Here is a 27,165-nt window from a genome sequence, read left to right on the forward strand (position 1 = left end):
AATTGTCATACTGAATGAATTGAACTTTTTGTCTGACATATTCAACAGTGAAGAAGCCAGGAATAATACAAATTTTGCATATTCATAAAATGAGAACAAAGCCTTGTGATATTTCCGAATTGACTGTATTCTATGTTAACAGTGCAATAACATTGGCAGAATCTCTAGATGTGAGCAAAAGTGATAAAAAGTTAAAGAGTTGATACGTACTTCAATACTATTACACGGGAGAGTAACCAACAGCTAGAAAACTACAGAGTGATCTCTATGAAAAAAATTAATTATTCTGGCCCAGAGAACTCCATTCTTTGTCTTCTCCACTCACTTGGTTTTTGATTCAGAAACCATGGACAAAATTTCTTAACAGAATGCAAAGACATTGCAACTGTCTTGTAGTATACATCAATAAATTTGGGATTCATGAAACCACTCACAAAAACAACATTTTGCTTGACATCAGCAGAAATTGTGGCCTGAAAGTACACACAGTTTCTTTTATACAGTGTATATTTGAAATTTGGGTGATGGGTGCAGTAATGAACATCAGCGACAGCTGCAAATAAAAAAATTTTGGGACATAGGGAATACAATGAGTCGTATTAAAGCGAGCTGCCTTAATTAAAATCCTGGTGACGGCATATGAGTACTTGCGCACTGCCACGCACAGAGTCTCTCATAAATAAAATCTGTTTATATGTGACATGATACAATAATGATGTCTCAGATGATACCAAAATTAATTTCTTAATTTTCTTAACAACTTCCTCGCTGCAAGTTTCTACAAGGTCAAACAGAACATAAATTCATTGGCGATGACATGTTTCATTGCAAAGGTGAAACAGTTTTACACCTCTTATGGTATTTTATCTTTATCTCAGAACACTTTCATCTTTTCATGTTGAAATATATGTCACATGCATTATAAACTTTGAGATTTTCCCCATTTTATCTTCAGTCCAAAGGTGACAAAAGTTCTCTTTAGGAAAGCACTCTATCATTTTCTAGACTAAAAATAGAGATAGCTAATTTCTAATTTATTTTGGAGGGGAAAGGGGGCCAGAGGGACTGAAAGGTTCATTCAGTAGACTTTACAGAACCAATATTCTTACATGGGTAATTAATCAAATGAGTGTTTCCAGCACATTTCAAACGAGTGTCCCGTTATTGTATAGCTTTGTTGCAGTCTTCCCGGAAGAAGGCCACTGCAACCGTGGCCGAGTAGTTCTATACAACATGACGCGATATCATACCCAGAAAACTTTGTATGTCGACTGACTCTGGCCGTGGAAGCCTACACAACTACATTTAAAATAGCAATTTAACTTGATGAAAAGCTCTCAGGTTTTTAGCCATGTGGCAGCGTATCTTAAGGTTGCCACCTGGTAGGAAACCTGAGAGGTTTTCATCAACAGTAGGGAAATCCGGCACAGGACAGCAATGGTAACATTAAAATGACAACAGTTCCATTAGAATGGCAAAGACTTAGCTTAAGAAATTCCTGAGTAATATGTAATACATACTTTAAACAGCAAAAAAATAGATATCTGACGCAAAGGCTCACAGATGAACACAATTAAAAAAATTGAAGAAAACTTACTAATTTACATTTCCTTACAAGTTTACCTTCAAAATCTAATCGTATTCCCTAAAAATCTAAAAGAACATAGTAAGCATATAAGTTTACAAGTAGCAGATGATGTGACTTTCCTTACTTAAATTTTTCCATGTTCCTTTTCCATTTCTCAGGAAAGAATTCCTGCCACTTTTTGGCCTTTTCATCCTGTCCCTGCTTTTGTTGTTAGAACTTTCAACAGATGTATGCAGCTCATTCTCGTATGGATAATCAGTCAGAATCACAGCACAACGTTTCTTTCTTTTTGTAGCTCTCTACACTTTCGCATCATCTTTTAAAATGGCAACATCTTATCAAGAAACATGGGGAAATTTTGTGTAACTGTTTCTTCAACAAGCCTGCTTTTGTCTACTGGTACAGTACGTTTCGGAAAATTACAAGAGACAGGGGTCATCGCAGGTTCTACAACAGTGCCAGGCAAAGTTGATGGGCTTAGCATCTTGTCTTCCATAGGCCAATCAGTTGGAGCTGATGGTAAGAAGTCTACTCAGTGAAGATATCAATGTTGACAGGCCAAATTCCTGTAGCCTCAAACCCTTTGATTCAAAATCTCATGGTCACAGGATATAGAAATGTTGAGTGAAAGAGATGCTTCTTGCCATAAAGTGATAACATGAATGGCCACTGACAAACTGTGGCCAAAAAACAAGTGGACCACCCTGTTGCTGAACACACTCTCTCATCTCAATTAATGCTTCACAGCCTGTGCCATATGGATCCTTCCCACCAACACCAGCTTTTCTGAATTGCACAGGTGGGAACTTTCCCTGCAATACATCCTACGTTCCCGTAACCTTCCTGGCCTCAACCAGCCTAGCATCAGTTTTGAGATTTTAAGAAAGAGAAAACTAGTAGATAAAGCATTTTCACTTACTTTTCAGGTAAAGAGTTACTAATATTGTGATATGCACATGAAAAACAAGTCCAAATACATTACAGACACCTCATACAATGGCTTCTTACCATGCTTATGGCTTGGAAAATAGTTCCTGAAAAGTGATCCTAGAATGCACCACTTTGGAGTCAAAATAAACCCCTAATTCCGTTCCACCCTATGGTTCTGTCCTGCACTGGTTTCCTTACATGATGGGAAAGTCTTCATTCAATACAATTTAACTTATCATCTTTTTTTTCCATTTCTCCTCATTTCTTAGTTGCTTCAAAATTCAAGGAAGTATGTTCTGTTCTTGCAACTAAATGAAAGGCAGTTTGTATTTTGCATGCATGTTTCACTTCTTTTATTTACGAAGCTTCTTCAGTGGCCTGTAATATATGTCTGTTTTTAAATAATAAATGCATTATGCAGTAGTTACAAACACGTTACTATGTTATTTTTCTGATGTTTCCTTTGTTTTTAAGATCGGAAACAACTTTTTTAGCACAAGTTTCTAAATGTAACATGGTTAACATATTTGTAACTGAAACAAGTATGGCAAAAAACAAACTACCTTTCATTTAGTTGCAAAGACAGAATATGTATCCACGAACAATTTAACTTATTTAAAAAGAGTGAAACTGAATACCTCCACACTACTAGATGCATGTACAAATCATTTTACTAACAACAGCACCAAGTCCTAGAAAAAGAATAGCATGTTTATTGTCACAGAGAGAAGACAAATAAGAGTGCTACTCCACAATGGCCTCTTTCAAAAGATAGAAATAAGTTCCTGATGGGAAAGAAAAGATTAGTATTAGTCAATTCTTAAAGTCATTTCTGTACCTGAATGTTCTCTGCTCCATTATGTTATTTACAGAGTACCTTGAACAGGCTAATAAAAATTCAAAACAAGTATTTTATAACAGATGTTTCAATTCTCCCACCTTAGCCAATGTTCTGAAAGGAAGGGCACTCCTTTCACACCAAGCTTCAGCAAAATCATCTTCTTCTGGTTGGCATCTGATAACTTCAGGCAACTAAAACAACAATTTAATAATGAAAGTAAATTTATTTTTATAATAAATGGGAATAATAAATGCCATAGTCACATCAACTTGCATTTTTATAAATTTGTTATCCCACAAGACACTTCAGTTCACTGGTACATGAGAGAACACGTGAACAAATTTGTATGACTGTACAACATCAACAACTTATGAACAGATTTGTTGCATTATTACTGGTTTACATCAAAACACTTGTAAATGTAACCAAGCACACACTCGGTTTTTCATAATGCACTGCTTTTTAACAACTAAACCTCCACCAGAAAGAAGCCCTTAATGAAAATGTTTTTAGCTTCAATCTCTCCCAAACAAAGAGAGAAAATTACATGTGCATTTTTCATTCATAGGTAGGATAATAAATTTGGTGGTCTCAAGTATACTGGGTGGAAAGTGCCTCCCTTGGAACTAGGTATTAAGACACATAACTAGAAGAGAAGAGGAACTATACAATACTGTAGTGGCCGTGTTGTTCAGAAATACGATGCAAGGTCCCTCGGACATGCACGCATGTGCAAAGGAATGGGCACTGCAGTGACAGAAGCCATTATTAAATTCACAAAACATATTTGCAGTTCTGAATTTGAACAACCTTCAGCTATATAATAGAATGACGACAACAAAAATTTGTGCTGGACTGGGACTTGAACTCGCGATAAGTCACACCCTAGCACTAGGCTACTTGAGAATTCCTCACAGAAATATAGTAATGGACGTATGAGTAGAAGTTGTAGACACATGTGGCAACATATGGAAATATGGGTCTCAGCGTGAGGCATGCTCAGCCGCCTAATGGCAAGGGGACCAACTGCAATAAGTGGGAAATCTGGGTTTGAGTCCAAGTCTGGCACAAATTTTCATTTCATCATTCCATTATACAGCTGATGGTTGTCCATATTCGCAACTGCATATGCATTTCACATTAAAAAAAAAAGAGATTGTCTCTATTACATAACTGTCATGTTGGAGTCAAAATATCTGCACATAAAATTTAAAAATTAATGCAGTAATTATAACAGAGAAACCATATATAATAGCTCTGTTCCCCTGTACCTCAAGTGCTAACAAGATAGGCAGACTCGATTGTGTTAATTATTGTCTAAAAGATGGGGCTGATCTTTCTTTTCGTGCTCTCATTACACAATGCAACAGTGAAAAAACTTTTTTCACAAATGCACATTTTTTTAATGTATTTCTGCCTCCTGAATTAAAAAAATAATACTCAAAACATCGTATCAGCCACAGTTTTGTCACCAACATTTACTCTACCAATACTGGTATCACATATTGAAGTAGTACATACATATGGCACACAAAACATGCTAAAGCATAAAACGAGGTTAAAACAACAACATATTGAAACACACATGCAGTGAACAGGTGCATACAGAGAATGTGCTACAAAACTTGCACTAATCTCAATCATTCCAACCTTTCTTAGTTGCCATGGTGTAGCCCCTACTTTTCCTCTTATAGGGCATTTCCCTGTGCTCACACTGAAGCATCCGGCATTAGTTGCCCAGCATCTGAACATTCTAAGTTACCTGGTATCATCACTTCCTGACCTCTATAATCTGATTGAATCTATCATCCTGTTGTTCACAACACCCAAGTTTGGAGGGAACAAGTCAAGTGTGAATTTTAAAAACATGTAACTCCAAACTAACTGAGCAGTCCAGTGTTTTGAGATCCATCAATATAGTCTCAACCTTGTTGATATACTCTGGGCTATACCTGTTCCCTATGAAGTTTTGAACCACACACACACCACCTTTAAAAAAATTGGGGTTTTGTTTCTTTATCTTAAATCGATGTTTAGAGTTTTTTGAAAAAATGGTAGCTAAAAGAATAGAAATGGACATTGGACAATTGTTAGAAACCAGGTTAAAGATCTCTTGGTTTGTGGCAACACCCGTGTTTCTGTTGCTTTCACATGTCAAATGTTGTCATTAGATTCCCATTTGAGAATCATATACTATAAAACTGTTTTTCTAGTTCATAATCCAGTCAGAAGATACACTTTTCAATGCTCTCAAGTTTTCCCTTGTTTATCTTTGGCTTCTCAGAATTGTTTTGCTTATTAACATTTCTGTAGTTCAAGTTTAGGCTGTTCTTGAAAGTTATTGTGACTCCAAAAATATGTTTTGATACCAGTGTGAAATTCAAGAGTCGTTAGGAATATATTCTGGATTCATTATGAGACAATTACTGATGGCAGTCGATTTCTTAAGAGTGACCAAAGCTGAAAAGTGGGTCTCTGAGGCAACTACAGTGGCCAGAATAACAAGGAGAAACAAGGTAAGGCAGAGAGAAGACGAGGAACATGTAAACAAAGAAGATTATGCAGCTGGAATGTATTAGAAACCACAGAGGTGAACCATAGATAAACTGTAACTTTGAATTGAATTTCATTAGAATTAAATTTTCTGACATGTTTATTTTATGCACAAATAAAGAAAATGAAGCACCTCAGCCATATCACCAGAGAAATTTACTTCAATCAAGTAGTTTCGGCACAACACTTATGCCATCTTCAGGTCCTGATTACCAAACAACAATTCATGAAACTACAATTCTCAAGTCAGACAGACAAATTAACATAAAAATAATAAATCAAGAAAGCACTAAAACCATTGTAGTGATTTGTTTGATGTTCTGCCAACAGAAATGTACAGTGGTGCATAAACATTCCATGCAGTGGAAGTTTCAAGCTGTATTAATACAATCGTTCTTTGGTTTACTTTCTATTTGTTATTCCATGCTTTACATTGCATGTGCATTCGTATTTGTATACCTGTAAGCTGTTAATGAGTATCCACAAATTTGGTGTCCCCAACAGACTACAACACACCACATCTCCATCGGCTTCAGCATTCTGCGCAGTTTCGCAACATTGATGTTTGTAACTTCTGCACCAGCAGCACTGCGCTTGTTCCCAAACAAGAATGAACGACTCACCAGTCACAACTGAACTGACAGCCAGCAGTGCAGTTAACAGTGTGACAATTCTGGCAACATAATCCTCCATTATGGTTTGCTCAGCTAGATAGTTAGTTTGTCCCTGCACAAATCTCAGCGGACCAGACTAAATACATCTTGTGGTTGCAGTATTCACAAAGGATCTAGCAGCAGAAGTCCAGGATCTTCTAGTTATACCACCAGTAACCAAACAGTATGCCCACATTGTGCACACATTGATGATAGCCTCCCTGCAATCGCAATTGCCAGAGTTTGAAAGATGGCGGTGCCTTCCGGGCAGGCCACTGCCATGGTAATACCCGTGAGGCAGTTCCCCTTTCATTTTGTTTCAGTGATTATCATACAATTTCATTCAAATTTGGTGTATCTAAATTTTCCCTGATTGATATTAATAATGAAATTCCTGTGTTGCACTCATGTGTACAGAGCTTTTATGTGGATCAAAATAACATGCTGCGCCGTCCAGCCAGCTTGCTCCCTTCCGTCCCCACTCTACCGCTCTACAACGTACTCTCCTGCACTGCACAGCATAGCACCTGTGTATTTAATCTACCTATAACCAACCATTAAGAAATCTACGTATTCAGCAGTTAATTGTACACTACCAGAAAAAAAATTATTAGTGTGTCACTCAAACAAATTGTTACCTACAGAAAAATATTTTTTAAAAATAATCAGAGTACATAATTTATACTTTTGTAACATTTTTGGCAGACCAGTTTTTGACCTTCCATGGCCTGGACGTGGACCATGGTCCGCCAGTTGCCAACCGCTGACATATACCATGATACAGGTCGTGCAGGATATGGTGGCTGATACACAGCGACCAGTTTTCGACCAAAGAGCTGGGCGAGTTCATTTGTTTGTTCAGAAGGAGAGGCCAACAAGCATTTGACAGCTTTTGGTCAGTCAGCGATGACAGAATCGACATGCACCCGGCAATTTTTCTCAAACGATTTTACAGAAACTATTCAGTAAAAAAAAATTCATTTTTACTTTACTTATAGCTTTATATGTCAGATTCATTATGATGTGCCCATAATTTTGTTGATGGTCATAGTTATTGTGATATTTACTTGGAAATAAAACAAGGCACAAAATATGAAAAAGTTTGCAATGAAAAGTAGGGGTCGCTATGATTTTGCATCTGGTGCATATTATGTTGCTGCACATGTAATTTAGCTAATACGTTGAAATTTTCTTTAGACTTCACTGGAGGTCTCTATCTGTCACCAATCACAAGAAAATTTATCTGACGTAGCACACTTATTTGCAATTGCACCACACTAGTAATAAAACCAGAGTGAAATATCCACAACATCCCCCATATTTCATAAACGGTTTGCGATATAAACATGAGATTTTGGCAAATGATAGCAAACAAAGAGAAGAGTATTTAGCTGTATGGTTATTATGGTAAACTTCATTACCTACTGTGTTAGCCCACTAACCACAGACTTTTCTCAGGAAAGAATGAAATTTTTAAGGGCCATAAATAGCTGGTGAAATGAGAAATGGTTATGGGTTTTGGAACAACATAAGTGAGGCAGTTACACATTTATATTTACATTGCTAGAGCTGCATGGTCAACGATGGACATGTCCGAAAGAACAGATACCACCTTCATATATATAAACGGGAATCTGCAAAAAGCCGTGAGTAATGAGTATAAAGGGCAGGGGCACTATGAATATAGTGCGGGACAATAAGTTGGGAGTGTGGGTCTCAAGGGAGGCGTGCCAGAGATAAATCCCTGCAGTCACACTGTCCTCTATGTCCTCAGTGGCTCAGATGGATAGAGCATCTGCCATGTAAGCAGGAGATCCGGGTTCGAGTCCCGGTCGGGGCATACGTTTTGAACTGTTCCCGTTGACTTAGTGCGATAATAAAGTAATGAGACTGATTTTCTTTGCAAGATGTGGCAACACTGCAGGCTTGTGTAGGCACAATATCTTTGACCTTGGTCGATAAGCTGCTTCTAGTCCAAGCGGCACATCGATGCAACTGCTCAGTCGTGAGTTGTGCTGTAATAAGTTAACACGAGTTTGTGTCTCTCGTCATGGAAATGGAACTGCATAATATCGCGCAACAGTATGCCATTTCTTTTTGCATTAAATTGGGTGAAAACGCGACGACAACTTATGGTAAGCTTCATAAGGCTTCTGGAGAGGAGGTTATGTCAAGAGCTCAAGTTTTTCATTGGCATAAAATGTTTAGTGATGGCAGAACGAATATAGAAGGTGAAGACTGCAGTGGACGTGAAATGCATGCTTGTGTGCTTCTTTGATTCCAAGAGAATTGTTCGTAAAGAGTGGGTGCCTCCTGGACAAACAGTTAACCAATATTACTCCAAAGAAATTTGAGAAAGACTTTGTAAAAGAGTTCTTCGTGTCTGTGCCAACATTGTTGATAATTGGATTCTGCATCACAATAATGCGCCATCCCACACTGCTCTGTCAGTACAGCAATTTTTAACCTCAAAACAATTTTTAGTACTACCACAGCCACCTTATTCACCAGATATCACTCCGTGCGACTTTTTTCTATTTCCACGAGTCAAAACGGCGGTCAAGGGACACCTTTTTCAAACAACACAAGATGTCCAAAAAGCTGGAGGATATTACAGAAAATGAATTCCAGAAATGTTACCATCAATGGCAGAAGCGCTGGAAAAAGTGTGTGCAATCAGAAGGGAACTACTTTGAAGGAGACAACACTAAACTTGACTAAAACAGTAAGCAACATCCCCCCCCCCCCCCCCCACACACACACACACACACACACACACACACCAGTCTTATTACTTTATTGTCGCACCTCATATATCAATGCCTGTATGCAGCTAGGGGTATTCATTCCATTGTAATTTCATTTTAATTTCACATTTATTTTGTACCGAGGGTGTGCTTTTTCATAAGATGCTGACCTTACTTTTCCTCAGTTCCCAACTTAATAAACTCAGTTTCAAAATTCTCTCACAACTGCGTCTACACAACATACCCTTAGTGAGATGAGACTGTACAAACTCTGGTGAGTTTTGGCAAGAGCAGCAAATTTTAACATCGCAACAAGAGAAGTGTGTAGGATCTACTCAGAATTCTCCACTTATGACCATTCTATGAAAGTTACAAAAGGTTAACAAACCAGGCAAAAATAATTCACTGGATTTTTGGCAGAATTTTTTTTTGATACTAATAAATGAAGAAGTGACAGATATTTTTCAATGGTCACCTTGCAACTGTGGGCATGCAGGGGCCCCACTTAATATTTCCCAAAAATATGAGTGTAGGCTTGAGTTTAGAATGGCACTTCCATCCAGCACCCGGCATTTCCCTACAGCGCTCTGAGCGATTCCCCACCACTGCCGCTCTCCCCATGCTTCCCCAGCTGACTGCGCATCTAGTGGCAATGGCATTTTGTGTGCACTATATTTCATTGAATACGCTATAGTACTATGGTTTTGATGCCAACAGTGTAAATGTGTCTACATCTTTCCTTGCGAACCGCCAACAAGTTGTGTGCAATGGCAATGCAAAGTCAGATTTGGTTTATGTTTAGTCTGAAGTGCCACATGGGTTTGTGCTCAGAACTTTATTGTTATTACTAATGATTAATGATCTGTCTTTATTTACAAAATTCTCACACAATATTGTAGACCAATGACAGAAGTTTTCTAAATAAAAGCACAGATCTAAGCACATTGCAAACATTAACCTAAAATGTGCATTTTCAACTTCTCGCGGCGTAATGAATAATCCATTAAATTTCGGGCATGCAGCCGCGCAAATAAAATTTCTTCTACTGATATTTCGGCCGCGTATCGTCCGGCCATCTTCAGAGCGAGTCACAAGACTGACGACAAGGTGCCAAGCGCGGCCTTATATGCTCCAGCGCGGCGGTACTGCGCATGCGGGTCACAGATGCTGCGCCGCCTGTGGCGAAAGCGTACGGACATTCGATATGCTTATCGATGTTTGATCGGCGGCGGTGACACGGTGACGACTTCTCTGCAATTTAATTAGTCCAAGAGCCGGATTCCATGCTTTGTCCAAATTAAAACCTTTATCTCTGTTTATTAAATTGTTGGCTAATCGAATTTCTATGGCTTCCTTGAATACAGATTCCCAAAAAGAAGAGGTGGATGTTAAAATCTTCACATCACTGTAATTCATGGAATGACCCGTATCAATATAATGTTCGGCCACAGCTGACTTGTCTGGTTGTAATAGGCGTGTGTATCTTCGGTGCTCCACACACCTCTCATGAACGGTGCGTGTTGTTTGACCTATGTATGACTGCTCACAATTTCCGCAAGGAATCTGGTACACACCCGCCTTACGAAGCAATAAATCGTCCTTCGCAGAGCCGAGTAAAGCCGCAATCTTCGGTTAAGGTGATCTTCCGGCCCCCCACGAAGATTGCGGCTTTACTCGGCTCTGCGAAGGACGATTTATTGCTTCGTAAGGCGGGTGTGTACCAGATTCCTTGCGGAAATTGTGAGCAGTCATACATAGGTCAAACAACACGCACCGTTCATGAGAGGTGTGTGGAGCACCGAAGATACACACGCCTATTACAACCAGACAAGTCAGCTGTGGCCGAACATTGTATTGATACGGGTCATTCCATGAATTACAGTGATGTGAAGATTTTAACATCCACCTCTTCTTTTTGGGAATCTGTGTTCAAGGAAGCCATAGAAATTTGATTAGCCAACAATTTAATAAACAGAGATAAAGGTTTTAATTTGGACAAAGCATGGAATCCGGCTCTTGGACTAATTAAATTGCAGAGAAGTCGTCACCGTGTCACCGCCGCCGATCAAACATCGATAAGCATATCGAATGTCCGTACGCTTTCGCCACAGGCGGCGCAGCATCTGTGACCCGCATGCGCAGTACCGCCGCGCTGGAGCATATAAGGCCGCGCTTGGCACCTTGTCGTCAGTCTTGTGACTCGCTCTGAAGATGGCCGGACGATACGCGGCCGAAATATCAGTAGAAGAAATTTTATTTGCGTGGCTGCATGCCCGAAATTTAATGGATTATTAACCTAAAATACCCTTGCTCATTCTTCATTATGGTTTAGAATGAACAGTTTCCTACTACATGAAAGTAGAGCACAGGTACTTAACTTTAGCCTCAAAGAGATTCCTAATCACCATGAATTAGAAAATGTTAAATTTTTAGGTGTTCTTAGTGAAAATAAATTGACCTGGGAACCACACATTAAAAATATATCTGCTAGCCTTTCAAGATTTATTTACTTAATTAGACATTTAAAAAGATACGTTCTAAATAACTATGTAAGATCTGCATAATCTTACTTTCTTCCACACTATCTTATCATAAGGAATTTCACTGTGTGGTAGTAGTTGTCACATAAATGACATTTTACTCTTGCAGAAGAAAGTAATAAGAAAAATAACTGATTCCAATAATACAGAACCTTGTAAACCTCTGTTCATTAAACTGGAATGTCTGAAAGTAGTAAACTTATCCATCTATAATGTTTTATTGTATGTCAAGTGATGTACACAGTTATAACACTAGAAATAGAACGTGCAGATGTGCCATATCACAGATTATCTAAATCGCATAACTCCTACCTAGTCCTTGGACTAAGGATGTTTAATAGGTTAAGAGTAGATTTTAAAGAATTGCCTGAAAATTTTTAAAGCTAAATTGTATACATTACTAGTAAACAATTTTTTTACACACTGGACGAATTTTTTGAAGATAAAAATACTGCTTTCTAATATGTAGTTTCTAGTTTTACTTATTTCATGTAAACTAAATTACAGAGCTGAATGACAACAAAGCTTAATTATTATTAATGTTCTGGGCTACTTAAAATGGTGGCAGGCCATGCCCACTCTGGCTTCAAAACAACATCCAGTCTATAGTGCCATCTCCCTTCTTTTTTTTACCTCCATGGGGACAGCAATATACCATGTCTTCATGTTTTACTACAAGAAGGATGCTGTACTGTGAAATGTCTAATATCATTGCAGCAGTGAGCCCAACTGTCACAATTCTAATGTATCTGTAAATAAACATCATACAAATGACAAGGTATATTGTACACTATACAAGAGTTTATTAGCATCAAAGACAGCATATACTGTGGATAAATACTAATTTGTTTATGATGCCACATAGATTAGAAGTTTAGTTGTAATCAATGTGTGAATCAATGTTAAGATTCCAAAACCGTAGCTTGTAGCACTTTTGTATTTCATTTTGTTTTATAAAGTAGTCTGCCTCTGCAGCCAAGTGGTCAAAGCAACAGACCATCATGTGGAGAACCCAGATTCAATTCCTGGTACCGCCTGGAATTATTCCTTGGTGGGAGGACTGCAATGGGATGTACTCAGTCTCGTGATGCCAACTGAGGACCTACCTGACTGAGAGGAATGTCATCAATGGCCAGGAGTGCAATGTGCCAGCCCCATGTTCAACCATTCTGAATCTGATGATGAATGACTGAGGATGACACGGCTGTCGGTCGACTATTGTGTGGTCTACAGGATTGTGGATTTCCTTTGTGTTTGTAAGTAAATTAGGTTGCCATGGTTCAAAATGATTGTTGAAATAATCTTTTAGAAAGAAGTTCTTGATCACTTAAGGAAACTGAAAAATTTTAATGAAATAAAAGAAACTGTAATAAAATTTTAGAATGAATTGAGGAACTTGGGATTCTTCAATGTGGTGATGGAATTCTGATTTGGTTTCAGAAAAGCTGTACATGTAAATGCAACATTGTAGTAGGGGAGGGGGGGAGGGGGGGGCTGGGATGAGACCAAACAGCGAGGTCATCGGTCTCACCGGATTAGGAAAGGACGGGGACGGAAGTCGGCCATGCCCTTTCAAAGGAACCATCCCGGCATTTACCTGGAGCGATTTAGGGAAATCACAGAAAACCTAAATCAGGATGGCCGGACGCGGGATTGAACCGTCGTCCTCCCGAATGCGAGTCCAGTGTGCTAATGTAGTAGGAGAAAAATAGCTATTGTCAAAAGAGGTTTGAGCCCGTTTAACTTTATGTTATTCTACCCACTGTTAAGGTTCTATTGCTCTTTGACAGTGAACCTCTTATTAGAAGACTCAGCTGTGTTTTGTTAACAATATATTACCTAATTAATATATAATGTATTAAAATTCTAATATAGAATTTCAATTCATTTGTCAATAAAGTGGAGTTGTCATATTGTCTAACAAAGAAATATTTAATTGTGCATTTGGGAATTTCTCAAATACCTGTTATACTTTTTACAAAAGGCTTTTCTTGCTTAATTTTATAGACAAAGGCCACCCAAAAGCAAATTATGCACGTAAAATTAAAAAATAAATGTATTTTCAGAGTAAATGAAATACATGAGTCTTTTTAAGGTCCTCTTTAACAAATCGAAACTCCCTTTTGACAAAATTCTTGCTACATCCTGCCATTGTTGCTGCACTTCAGTAACAGATTCAGGGCGTATACGCAGACAAGGAAAAAAATCTTGGATTTCCCAGTTAAAAACACACTTTCTTGGGTGAAAATAAACTTATCCCTGGATGAAACTACATTTTCCCATCATAAGTGACGACATACTTCCCCTTGGAGCTGTAAAACTTATTAGTCCTTTGAATGGTGAAAGATTTATACACTGGCATAGAACTTTCTGGCACTTCAGGAAACGCAATCCTGCAAAAAATAACGCATTTGAGTATGAACATGAATTCCACCAATTACACCACAACAGCTTCAGAAGCACTAAAATCGAGATTGTGAGGAGCTTTTGTAGCCAATCATAGCTCATGTCACGTGATCTCTCCAGCCAGTGACAGCAGATATTAAGAGCATAGGAAACATGATGTAGTCGCCAACAGCAACATCACTATTACACAGTGCGAACACACAGATAGAAAATGTTAATGGTTTAAATTAATATACAAGAAAAACTAAGCTTTCACATATGATACTGATCATTTTTATTGTGTTTTCCGAGGGCGTGGTTAGGTAAGATCCTAAGAGCACCAGCGAAAATTGCTGCAGCTGAATATTCCTGACAAGCGTGATTATAAATTTCACTGCTGTGCACTGGTCATATTGTGAATTACCTGTCTGAATACACATTCCGTCGAGCACTTTGACGTTACCCCTAGTAAAGCCAGTTAAGTCTGAAATTGCTCAAGAGCTCACTTCATACATTTTTGCCATCGTTATTGCATAATTTGTAATCTATGAAAGAATGAAAATAAATACGAAAAACTAGCCTTGAAACTGTGTCCTTCTTAGTATGTGTTACCTTTTTAAAATATATCAAACACAAATGTGCCAGTAAAATTTTAAATAATGGCATAAATGGCTGGTCTTCTAGGCCCGAAATTTTTCTTAGTGTTTTGAATGATTTAAGAAATTCGTTGCACATTCTCACATCACACTAACATAATTCACCTTGTGTACAAGGAAATTTACATTGAAAGTAATCTTCTGAAACCACCATTAGCAATATTTTCCCACAAGCTGTTAGAAATGTAAACAATTATGATGTCACCCTTATTGAAATGAGGCACAGGAGGAAAACAAATCTATAGTAATTTGCTGTTACGAAATATTGCATAATGTTTGACACATTTTGCTGTCAGTAGATGCCTGTGTGTGCACTGTGTTTTGTTGTTGTAAATGGCGCATTTCCTTTGCAACTAAAGTTTTACTTTTGTGTTTCTGTTGTTTATGTTTCATTGTTGCACTATTATTCTACAGTAGTGGGCCAAAGTAAATATTTTTGTCAGAATATCTGTTCTTACCAATCAAAATATCTGTTCTTACCAATCAAAATTACAAAAACTTAACTGAAAACTAAAGTAATGAAAAATTCTCAGAATTCTAAGAAATTCACAGGCTTTTCCTGAATTTCTCCTCGGTGAAAAAATTCCTGGCTTGTTCTCAGATTTCCCAGTTGTCCCGGGGTGTATACACACTGAAATTGATAAGTACTGGCAGTCCATTTCACTCGACAAACACAAGTTGTCACCATCTCAGCAATGTTGGCCAACATATGACTGTGAGCTGTAAGCCCCTTACACTGCAGTCAAAAAATTCAGACAGATATTAGATAGGTGACAGTTCACCATTATATGAATTATAAGCTGCTTACCTACGCCTTTAAGGCAAAGCCGGACAAAACATGATCTAGACAGCCGACACTCACCTAGGCAGCAGCCACTTACATTACATCAGAAAGTTCACAACCAGCATTGTGTATGTGGAAGAGAAGCTAAATGTTCCAGCCGATGCACTTTCGCATGTAGAAAGAGTGAACATGGTACCACATGACACTGCATGTGTGGAAAAAGTGACAAGTGCCATTGATTACAATGTCCTCGTGCACGCGCAACAAAGGAAGGTAGAACATTCAAAAGATAACATCTGGCTCACTTTAAATTGTGCAACTGAAAACATATACATTAATTTGCACAAAAACATATGTAATAGGTTATAAAAGTTATTGTAGAAGGTCATAAAAGTTATGTAAGCAATAAAAGATAACATCAAGGAGCCAAGACAGCATGCTAATCGCAAGCCAAGTATAAATATGCAACAGCATGTGTAAATACAATTTTTGGGACAAATGACCTCCACGAAACAAAAGTAACAAACTGATCAAAAACCTCTGGTAAATATAAAACCCACTGGCAATTGTGAACCCTGGAATCATGAGTGACATATGCACTATTTTGTCAACATGTAATAAACACAAACACATAATGGTAAGAAAATGAAAAACAAATGTGTAAAGACCATCTTCATGCACCTCATGCTCATTTAATAAAAATATCCTCGGTAAAATTAGTTAAACAGTGTCATGGTCAACATACTTGGAACAGTACACAGACAGTGTGGTACCAATAACTACATTGTTTCAGCAATGGGGACCAAAGTATAGAACACTATCCGGTGTCCCTCGAACTCTTACCATACATGGCACGTAGAAAAGATCAGTTGTATGTACAACAGGACACACTGGTGGGAGCGAGGGGGGAGGTGGAATTCATGTGTTTGACAGTCACAGTGTAACTGTTGTTAGTCCACCTATGGTTTAGTGACTGTTTAATATATTATTTCCGTATTAATTCGGCTATTAGACATAAGCGTTGCAGCTACATTTCTTTTTTTTTAATGATATAGCTGTGGTGGTTCATTTTATTTATTTATATCATCCATTGCTGTCCCTCACCCACAAGAATTACTGACTTCCACAAATTTGACCAGAGGTATGAAAGTTTTTTGTATGTTTCCAGATACTATTTGGAGTAAAGTAGACTACAGGTATTAACGTACTATCTACAGGAAAAAAACTACATAATGATTAATTAAGAACAAAAACATGTAACTGAAATGACATAATTGTAGTCTACTTTTTAGATAAACATGTTGTTGTAAAATTTGAAGTAAAATTTGAAATTTTCCTGGCGAATCAACTGGTCTAACTGGTTGTTAATATGTAAAGTAATGCTACAAGCATCTAAGCAAGATAGATAGCGAGTGCACAGATTCAAAGTTTCCCATAAATAAAACATGTAACTTACTGATCTTCACAAAAAACAGGAATGAAGTCAATACAAGAACAAACCGTGATTAACTACATGTCAGAAAGTTCAGCAAGAAAAATTGCTAATGTTCTACAATTTTTATCCTACTAAGAGTTAAACTTTTTTAGTTAGAGTCCTGTCAACTTCATGAAAACTGTTAGTATTTTTCCAGGTGTTCACAGGCAAGCTACCTTAAAGGCAGTTCTGCATTCTACAGTTGAAATCAATGTGCCACTTCTGAGCTTCATATGGTGTTTTTGTGTATATTATCATTATTGCAAATGTATGCAATTTGTGCAAAAACTGTGGATATATGATGCCTTGAGTATCAATTTAGAATTCAAGAAGTAGAAATGCATCAAGAACTACTACATTTTTGAAAAAATGTTTTTGTGACCTACCAGTTTGTTGCATTGTGTCATCCGTAGTTAATATTTTTAATACTGTAGTTTGTGCACCTTGCAGCACCATGTTTGTCCCCAACTGCTTGGATTAGTAATTGGTGTACTGCTACAATTGTATATAGTTAAAAAAGATATACAAGAGACTCTACTTGTTGCAATGATCAATTTTTAAGTTTTTATGAACAGCTCCTAGATAGTGCTATTAAGATGGGACTTTGTTATTCTTTTAAAATTGGTCATTTGTTGCTGTTAAAACGATGGCAACGGAGAAATAGGCCAAGCCGTTTGTCAACTATGAGCATTTAAAACATTACTCTTGCAAAACAATGGAAATTTCATTTGAAGATTTTTGTAGTGTGATGTTTTACTGTTTTTATAAAGGTCTAACTCCACAACTACAATTTCTACGTCAAACTGTTTGTCTTCAGCCACACTTAGCAAAGGCTGTTTACTGTTGGCTTGCAGAATTACAACATGGTTGTGTTTCCAGCAGTGACATACCTCCAAAAAACATCAATCCTGTGCACAACATGACTGAAGATATCTGCATGTGTCTCACCAAGAGTTAGGTTCATCCTTAGGCATACTGAAGAAGCAGTACTTCGGTTTTGCATGAACATTTAACTTAGGAAAGACATGTCCCCAATGGATTCTGCTCAATAAGAAGCTCAAGTCAATTTGTGACTGTTCACCCCCCTTTTTTTTTTCTTTTTCTTTTTTTTCCCCTCCATTTGTTGTCCTCGGTGTCGATGTACTGTGTTGTGATACTGGCTGAAAAATGGGGTGTGGAAGTACAACATTAACTACTTTAAATAATGTAGCCGACAGGTGCACAGTTGCTTTTCACATAGTTTACTTTCACTGTTCACAACCCCCTCATAATACACAGTTATATATTGCCAGTGCACTATTGTTTTTACTTTCCATAAGCCTCGTTAATAGTTTACAGGCAAACCTCCACATACTGCTACAATAGTTTACTGTTGAACATCTACGAGCAGTAAAAACCTAACCACAAAGTTCATAGGTCTTGAAGAATACAAAGGTACGTATGGAGCAAACACTGTCATTGTTTTAACACATGGCCTAATTGTTTTAAATTATTTCACAGATGCATTGTTGTTGATCTAACCAATACAGGTTCTTTGTCTGAAACTATGCCATTGACTGACTGTCTTGTGATCAAAAATCGGGCCCTTACATATCCTCACAATAATAGGTACTGAAACTTTTTGCGTAACTCTCTCGCGGATTGTAAAATTGTTGCTCTTTGGTTTATTTATTCTCTTTGTAACAACACATTTACGAAAAGAGTTACGTGAAATACTTTTAGCAATGCTGTGCTTTGCTTTTCTTTATCATCATTACCTTTTAGCGGAATAAAATGTATATATGGAAGTCTTATTGTTCTGTATCTGGCCTACAATTTAAGGAACGATTTTTCGTAACTGCAACTCATGCTAAGAATCAATATATCTTCCCTACTTCATAGTGATTAAAAGTTGAAATTACTTTGTTCTGAACACTGATGTTACAGTTCGTATGATCGTTCGAAAACACAAGTTCGCAGTGGATTTTATTTCTCGTTAAAATGCTATTTCATACCCCGACTAGCCCAAGAACATGAGACTCTCATTAAGAAATACTTGTCACTATAAAGTTTGCCAGATCAGAACGGAGCACAGCAAGATTCCTATCAGATTCTGAAGGTACATTAAATTATTTGCACTGTAATTTATATCCTATCAGCAGCCCGCGTCAATCTGCAACACATCATAAAATCTGCTGATCTTCACTGCCAGTCTGGGAGCTAAAAGAAATAATGTTATTTTACTATTATTTTACCGCTTCCTTGCGGTATGCTCGACTATATTGTAAGTCGTTTAAATACGCCGCGGCAGCGGCTCTTCGTTCTCCACGCAGCTCAGCACCACAGATAATATTTATATAACTGAAAAATGTCTCAACAGGATGGGATAATATGCAAGCAAGCTTAACAATAAATAATACAAGTTTTCATTTAAACAACTCTATTAAAACCTTTAAATATCTCAGTGATTACAGACCTTTGTGAATTCACACGTAATGGCGTACATTGCTTAGTCTCGACAAAAGAGTGCTACATTGGCGTTCTCTACGACAACAACAGGAGATCTTACTCGCACAACTTCCAAATCAAGAAGACAAAGCCATTAATCTACATCACGCATTATATACTAGTTCCTTTTTTAATCTCTGTTTAACATTTATCTTCTGTGTCGGTTTTATTACTCGCCAACGCAGACGTTTTCAAAAATAAATAATAAAAAAAATACATAATTTTATGCAATGACACAATATGATACATCTAATTCTCTAATTACTACACAATATATTGTTTTTGTTTCTCTAGACGTTACAATGCCCCCTGGCAGCAATTGACTAACGTTGGAAATGTTCGGCAATATGCTGCCACTAACGTCTGTTTGGTTATTGTCTGTTACCTTGGTTGGATCATTCACTTTACACTTCTTAGTTCCTTTACACTGTAGGTTTAATTACACTTTTTATACTGTTCTTACACTGTTCTTACACTTTGGCTCCCCCATTTGGGCTACGTGCGATCAGAAAACCTGGGAAAACTGCGCCGGAGCCATGGTCATCTCGCCTGGTTTGTTTTAATACCCAGTTTGATCACAAAAAGTTCAGATTCTATCCAATGTTCACATATAACAAAGGCTATTTGTGAGATCATGTTAAACTTTTAGTCTCTTTGTTACCCATATAATATTTGTGTTTTGGATTGTAATGAAAGTCACTTATTACACATTTTTACAGTAGTATCATGAATCGTCCTTGCATTTACTCGCGACAATTGGTTTAAAATGTCTAGCATTCATGCGAGTATACTTCATTAACATGACGAAAACATATTATATCTATATATCACTGAATCAATGAATACTTTGAGTCCGTATTGAATAACTCAAGAAAAAAAAAACAAATGTTTGTTACGTCATTTCGTGTCCACTAAACCCTATTCATGTTAGTGCATTAAACACATATTTGATAGTTCATTTGAATGACAACAATGTTGTACGGAGCTGGCGGCGCGAAGCAATTGTTGAGTAGCGTCGTCTGGAACGCCGCGTGCCGACGGCCGCTGGGTTCGACGACCAGCTCTCAGTAACAGCGACGTCGTGCTGACGTGGCGCCCAAGCAGTCGCGAACCGCGCTGAACCATTCGCCGATGTCGGCGAGTGGCAGTGGTTTACCGCGACCGGCTGGCTGGCGGCACGGCACTCGTCTCGGCTTCTCCGCATGGCTCCCCGTCGTAGCGCATGAAACAAACATTCCACAACGGTGTACTGTCTTTAAGGACACAGATTACTAGCTGTGGAAGAAGATGCAACTTGTTAAAAGCGTTTATTGTTCAGTAAGCCGTCGCTTCACTGGTATGCACAGGATGGTTTGGCGTGATAACAGGTTTCTTGTGGCATTGTGACACTGGTATTCAAGGTTCGTCACACGCACATTGTACTACACATTTTCACTCACTCCACGGCTGGTACACTGCCAGAGCGTCTTTCAACACGTGAAAATGTTTCGTAACACACATACTAAATGTCCCCGTCGAGCGATGTTCGTTTAAATCGACTCCGAACGGATCAATAACTACTGTTTTTATACACTGTCTATTGTTCGTTGAGCACTGCACTAGGACAGTCTGTCACTCAACACTAGACTTATCGACGTATATATTGGTGCAGATACAACAGTCATTTTCTGTCCCTGCTACACACAATATTCCGTCCTTTCCTCCATTGTTTATGCACACAGTTTATTTTTTAATACCTTTTAACTGTTCTTCGCATACTCACTCTCATCTACATGGCGCCTATTTGTTTTTACCTTATCACAACACACTTTTCATATTGTTACTAGGCGTATATAGCCCTTTTGTAAAATTTTTTAATTTTCTTATCAGTGTAGCTTGCCTGGTTATCACCCATCTATCAAACAGATTTTACCATGTGCATGACAGCTTGACTTGGGCATATTGCTCAATAAATATTTCATTTAGCACTAGCATTATTTTTAATGATTTTTCCTATATGACTACAGTGTAGGTTCCACATTGGTTGACTCAATTCGCGTATCGCGTAATGAATATTCAAGGGCGTGTACCAAGTACACAGGCTTCAATTGAAGCATTGTTATATACAAAGCGGAGTTTCCACGGAACCGGCTTGTTTTTTGATTAGCTTATGCTCCAGTGTCATTCTCAAATCACTACTGGCAGCAAACATCACATAATTGTTGCATATTACAAAGTCCATGTTTGGCTAGTCAAGACTCTCTCTCTCAGGGTTCCTTATTCTAATACAATTACAACAGTTACCTTACTATATTAGATTGCGTCATTAATTGCACTTACACACTACACATAGAAAATGGTTCAAGAAATTAATCCTTTGTATAATGATTCAAGAAATTAATCCTCACTTTATCAACAAGAAGATTGTTCATTGCTTAATGAGCATATAATATTTTAAATGGCTCTAATTGTCTGTAAACAAAATCTTTCCTGTGTAAGCTATTGCCTACTTTCTGAATCCACTTCCTCCAAGTTTCATTACACACAAATTTCTTTCTTAATACTAACATACTTATATTCTAAAACACAATTAAAATCTTCTTAAAACTATTACTCTTTATATGTGATATGTCACTGAATAAATAACTTCACATCTTTACGTGGATACAATCCTTTGATCTTCCCCGTATGGGGATGTGCTAACAAATAGCTACATTCGTGTGGCACGCTTATTACTTCAAAGGGCCCTGAATATAGCAATTGCCACTTACTATTCTGTTTTAAGGTGGCTGAGGATTTAGGGTGGTTACGAATAAGTACTAGATCTCCTACATTATATTTCTGTTCGTTATTTACACCTCGGTCGTACTTCCTTTTCCTCTTTGCCGCACAGCTGGTTAGTCTGTTCCATATCTTTTTCATCTTTTCCTCCCTTGTTTCTGCCTTGACTGGTAGTCTCGGCAAAGGCGTGAGCCATTCATTCGGTGTCTCATTAAATCCATTCAATATCTCTACCGGTGGGTAGCCTGTACTTGAATGGGGTGTTAAATTGTGTATTTCTACAAATTTCGGTACTAGCCCTGGCCATTTTGTATGTCGGTTCCCTATGTAGATTCTAAGGAACTTATTCAATTCTCTGAATATTCTTTCAACTAGACTTGCTTCGGGATGGAACCGGGATACCAGAATATGCTGTATATTTTGTTCCCGTAGGTAATTTTTCCAAGTTCGACCCGTGAAATAAGAAGCATTATCAGTCGTTATGGCTTCGGGTTTTCCCACTTGAGGCAAGTATTCTTGATTGATCCGCCTGACCATGGTTTTGGCAGTAGCTGATTTTATGCAATAAATTGCCAAGTATTTGGAAAAAATATCGTACATGGCCAGTATATATTTCATACCTCCTCTGGCCATGGGATAGGGACCGGCTACATCCACAGATACTATTTGAAGCGGCCTGAGTGGAACTATGGGACGTAGTTCAAACTTAGTGGATCTATTATAATGTTTTGCTTTTTGACATATCACGCAAGTTCTAACTGTTGCCTGAATCCGGTGTTTCATACGGGGAAAGTAGCAGTATCTCGCCATGATCTCTGCACACTTTCCAATCCCTGCATGGCCCCATGCCAAGTGCGTGTGCCATATCATAACCTTTACCGACTGGTTAGGTATACATACTGCCCAGCAGTCTTCTTTCATACTAAGTTTATGATACAAAATATGGTTCACTATTTTAAAACCTTGCTCATCTCTATTGTTAACACCCTCTTCAATATTATTAATGATTTTTTTCCACATTGGATCTGCCCTTTATAATTCGAACATGTTTTTACATATATATAAAAAATCTTTCATGTAAGTACTGTCACGCACTAACAGCACTTTATACTCCGCGGATTGCTCTAACATTTCTGCTAAATCCGGTAATCCTACCGGCAGTCACGACAGAGCATCCGCTATTACGTTATCTTGGCCTTTTATGTACATAATCTTTATCCGGTATTCTTGTAAGACAAGCATCCATCTCCTCAGTCTGGTATGGAATAGTTTGCATGACATCAAAAAACTTAACGCCTGGTGGTCACTATACACTCTAATCTCCTTCCCTTGTAGATAATAATTAAACTTTTTTACAGCCCAGACTACTGCAAGTGCTTCTAGTTCGGTTGCCGAGTAGGCTCTCTCGCAGCTAGTTAAAGTCCTACTGGCGAAGCCGATAATCTTTATTGTTGTCGGGTCGTTTCCTTCCCCCCACTGAAATAAGCACGCTCCCAGGCCATAGGAACATGAATCCGTCGCAAGACAAAAATCTTTTGACAGATCTGGGTGCTGCAAAAGATTTGCATTCAGTAGGGCAGTTTTAATCGCTTCGAAAGCTTGTTGACATTTGTCAGTCCAAACCCACTGCACATTTTTTCGTAGTAGATTTAGTAGTGACGCGTCATTTAACAACTGATTGGGCACGAACCTTCTGAAAAAAGACGTGAGCCCAAGGAACGCTTTCAATTGTCTCTTCGTGCGGGGGCTTGGAAATTCTCGGATCGCCTCTAGTTTTTTGTTGTCTGGGCGGATACCAAGTGGTGTAATAAGATGGCCTAAAATTTTAATTTTATTTCGTCCAAATTTTGACTTTTCTAGGTTTGCTGTCACACCTGCTTGCTTAAATCTCTCTAGTACTCTACGCAACAATTCCATATGTTCATCCCAAGTAGCAGTAGCGATTACCAGATCATCAACATATACAGTGATTTTTTCTAATAAGTCTGGACCCAATACCGTGTCTAATGCAGTAATAAACACTCCAGCACTCACATTCAATCCGAAGGGAAGTACCTTGAATTGGTAACTTCGCCCTCCGAATATGAAAGCTGTGTACTTCCTGGATTCCGGTGTAAGGGGAATTTGCCAATATGAACTTTTAAGATCGACCGAGGTCAAGTACTGTACTCCATGAAATTTTTGTATCTGCTCATCTAAATTCTCAGGGCGAGTCCGGACAGGTATGATAATTTTGTTAATGTCCCTCGCATCTAACACTAGCCTGATTTTTCCATTGGCTTTCGCCACTGCTACAAGAGGACTACTGTATGGAGAGCAGGAGGGCTCAATGATATCCCACTCTAACATCTTCCGAATCTCTTTAGCTACCAATTCCCTCCTCGACCAAGGGATGGAGTAAGTTGCGCGACAGTATGTTTTATGGGGCATCACCTCTATGTGATAGTGGTACCCTTTGACTATTCCTGGTCGGTCGGTAAATACCATAGTGTATTCCGATAGCAGCTGCGTCAACTGTTGCTTTTGTGTATCGCTTAACCCTTCAGATTCCTGCACTTTGGTTTGAAATGCCTGAACATTGATTTCAAAATTTCGATCCTCTAAATTCGGATAATAGAGGTCTGCTGCATGTGAAAAATCATCAAGGTGTAGTACCCAAGGGTTCCTACCTTTGATATTGATTCGATTACAACACGGCACAAGTACCTCCTTCGATTTCATCATAGATAACTCAATCCTCCTACCCCTATTAACTATGCTTAATTTCCCCAAGGAGAGGTCGATCAATGCGTCCCTCTCACGGAGAAAATCTACTCCCAGAATGCAGGCCACCTTCAATCCTTTAACAACGAGGAACGAGCTCACTATGGCTTCGCCCTCCTTACAAATCTCCACCTGCACCTGGTACTTAACTGATTGGCTCTGTGCACTAATGGCTCCAGACACCTTACAATTATTAACCGGGAAAGTCGGAATGCTATGTCCTTTTCCCAGTGCCTTAAATAACTCCATACTCATTACACTGACTAAGGCACCTGCGTCGATGATTATACTCACTGCAACATCGTTGATTTTCGCTTCGATAATAGCTTGCACATTTTCGTTATTATCTTTCTTACATTCGTGCGGTTCGTTCAGTAGATCTTTATCCATACTGACACCGTCATTGTATCGCAGCATACGTATCCCAGGTATATTATTATCACTCGTGTTGCTCTCACTCCATCCCTCGGCCATCGATGGAGAGCATATCGAGGCCGATTCTAGTTTGTTGGATTAGTTACTTGTGAAGTACTTGGACGGCTATTGTCCGCGACCTCCACTATATGTACACTCTGATTTGTCGGCCGCCACGGCTGCGCAATAGGCGCGTTTTGCGGTGGTGGTCTATTGTTGTCATACCGGTCATTACCCTGTCGCTCTGGGCTTCTTCGCTGATTTTGCTGCCAATTTCGATTACTATTACTATAATTGCTCTGCCACTGACCTCGCGCATTCTTCCAGCGGTTGGTCCCTGACATTCCGGATTCGTACCGGTCGTCAAATCGACGCTTTTTGTTATAAGTTGTTTGTCCATACCCGTTCTGGCCTCTACCATTACTACCATTTTGCGAATGTTCTTGCCGCTTGTTACCACCCCCACCATTTCCATGGTTGTGGTTTTGTGCACTACTATTTCTGTCATGTTTACATCCTGACCCATTATTCCGCGAGTGATCACACGCTGATTTTGCGTCTTCCTGTATCAAGTCTATAGAATCTAGAACAGACAGGAAGTTTTCCATATCACTTTCTGGTACGTGTATTAATTTCTCTTTGATATGAATGGGTAAATGTAATTTTAGTAGTCTTATTATGTCTCTTGGTGATATAGGCTCGTCCCAGTAGCGTGTTTTGTTTATATATTTTTCAAAATACCGTCTCAAATTCCCCAGACGAGGTGAGTACGGTTCGGGATTATATACTTCTTTTCTTAGCCGCTCTTGTATACAAGGCGACCAATATTTCGATAGAAATGCCCTTTCGAACTGTTCATATGTCATGCAGCTGTCTGCCACTTCTGTAGCCCACAACGCTGCGTCCCCTTGAATGTACGACATTATGTATTGAATTTTCTGTGTTTCGTTCCACACACTGGGCAAGATATTTTTAAAGCTTTTTATGAATACTACTGGGTGTACTGATTTCCGTTCAGTAGTAAACGTATGAAATTGTCTATTTTTGATTAAACTTTCTTCCACTAATATTTTTGAACTACATGGTTTTGCTCCTGGGACATATGCTGTGTGCTCCGAACCGAAGCTACAGCTCTTCGCATTATCGACTACAGATTCCCCATTGTTGTATCGCGTATAAGTTTGTGCGTTGCCAAAACCATGGGCTGTTGGCGACAGACGTTCCTGTTCCAAATGCTTTCTGCTTTGTGCTAAACCCTTCTCCAGGTCGGATATCCGTTTGTTCATATTCCCTTGCCACAGCGGAATATCCTCACTGAGTATTTGTTTGATGGTTTGCACGTCGTTCTGTACCTGACTATTTACTGCGGTACTGAACGATTCAGAGCCTCTATTTGCTATGGCTGCTTGTACTTTGGAATTAATGTTCTTGTCAATCTCACACTCCTTCACTTCTAGCCATGAGTTGAATTCTGTTTCAATTTTAGTTGCTTGTTCGTTCCACTTCTGCTCTACAAGCTGTGTGGAATCTATTTCTAGCTTTTCTACTCGATTGGCTAATACACCTATTTCGTCTACCCTGTTAGTGTTT

General features: G+C 38.5%; 1 protein-coding gene across 1 annotated transcript in view; it reads right to left on the reverse strand.

Moving 5' to 3' along the window:
* LOC126093962 (uncharacterized) overlaps positions 1 to 27,165 on the reverse strand; it is a 127,643-nt gene that overhangs the window by 86,249 nt on the left and 14,229 nt on the right. The window contains exon 2 of the mRNA XM_049908760.1: positions 3,458 to 3,550. Coding sequence (XP_049764717.1) covers positions 3,458 to 3,550 — 93 coding nt within the window. The remainder of the gene's footprint in view (positions 1 to 3,457; positions 3,551 to 27,165) is intronic.

The sequence above is a fragment of the Schistocerca cancellata genome, chromosome 1 (assembly GCF_023864275.1).
Source record: "Schistocerca cancellata isolate TAMUIC-IGC-003103 chromosome 1, iqSchCanc2.1, whole genome shotgun sequence".
In the NCBI taxonomy this organism is placed as follows: domain Eukaryota; kingdom Metazoa; phylum Arthropoda; class Insecta; order Orthoptera; family Acrididae; genus Schistocerca; species Schistocerca cancellata.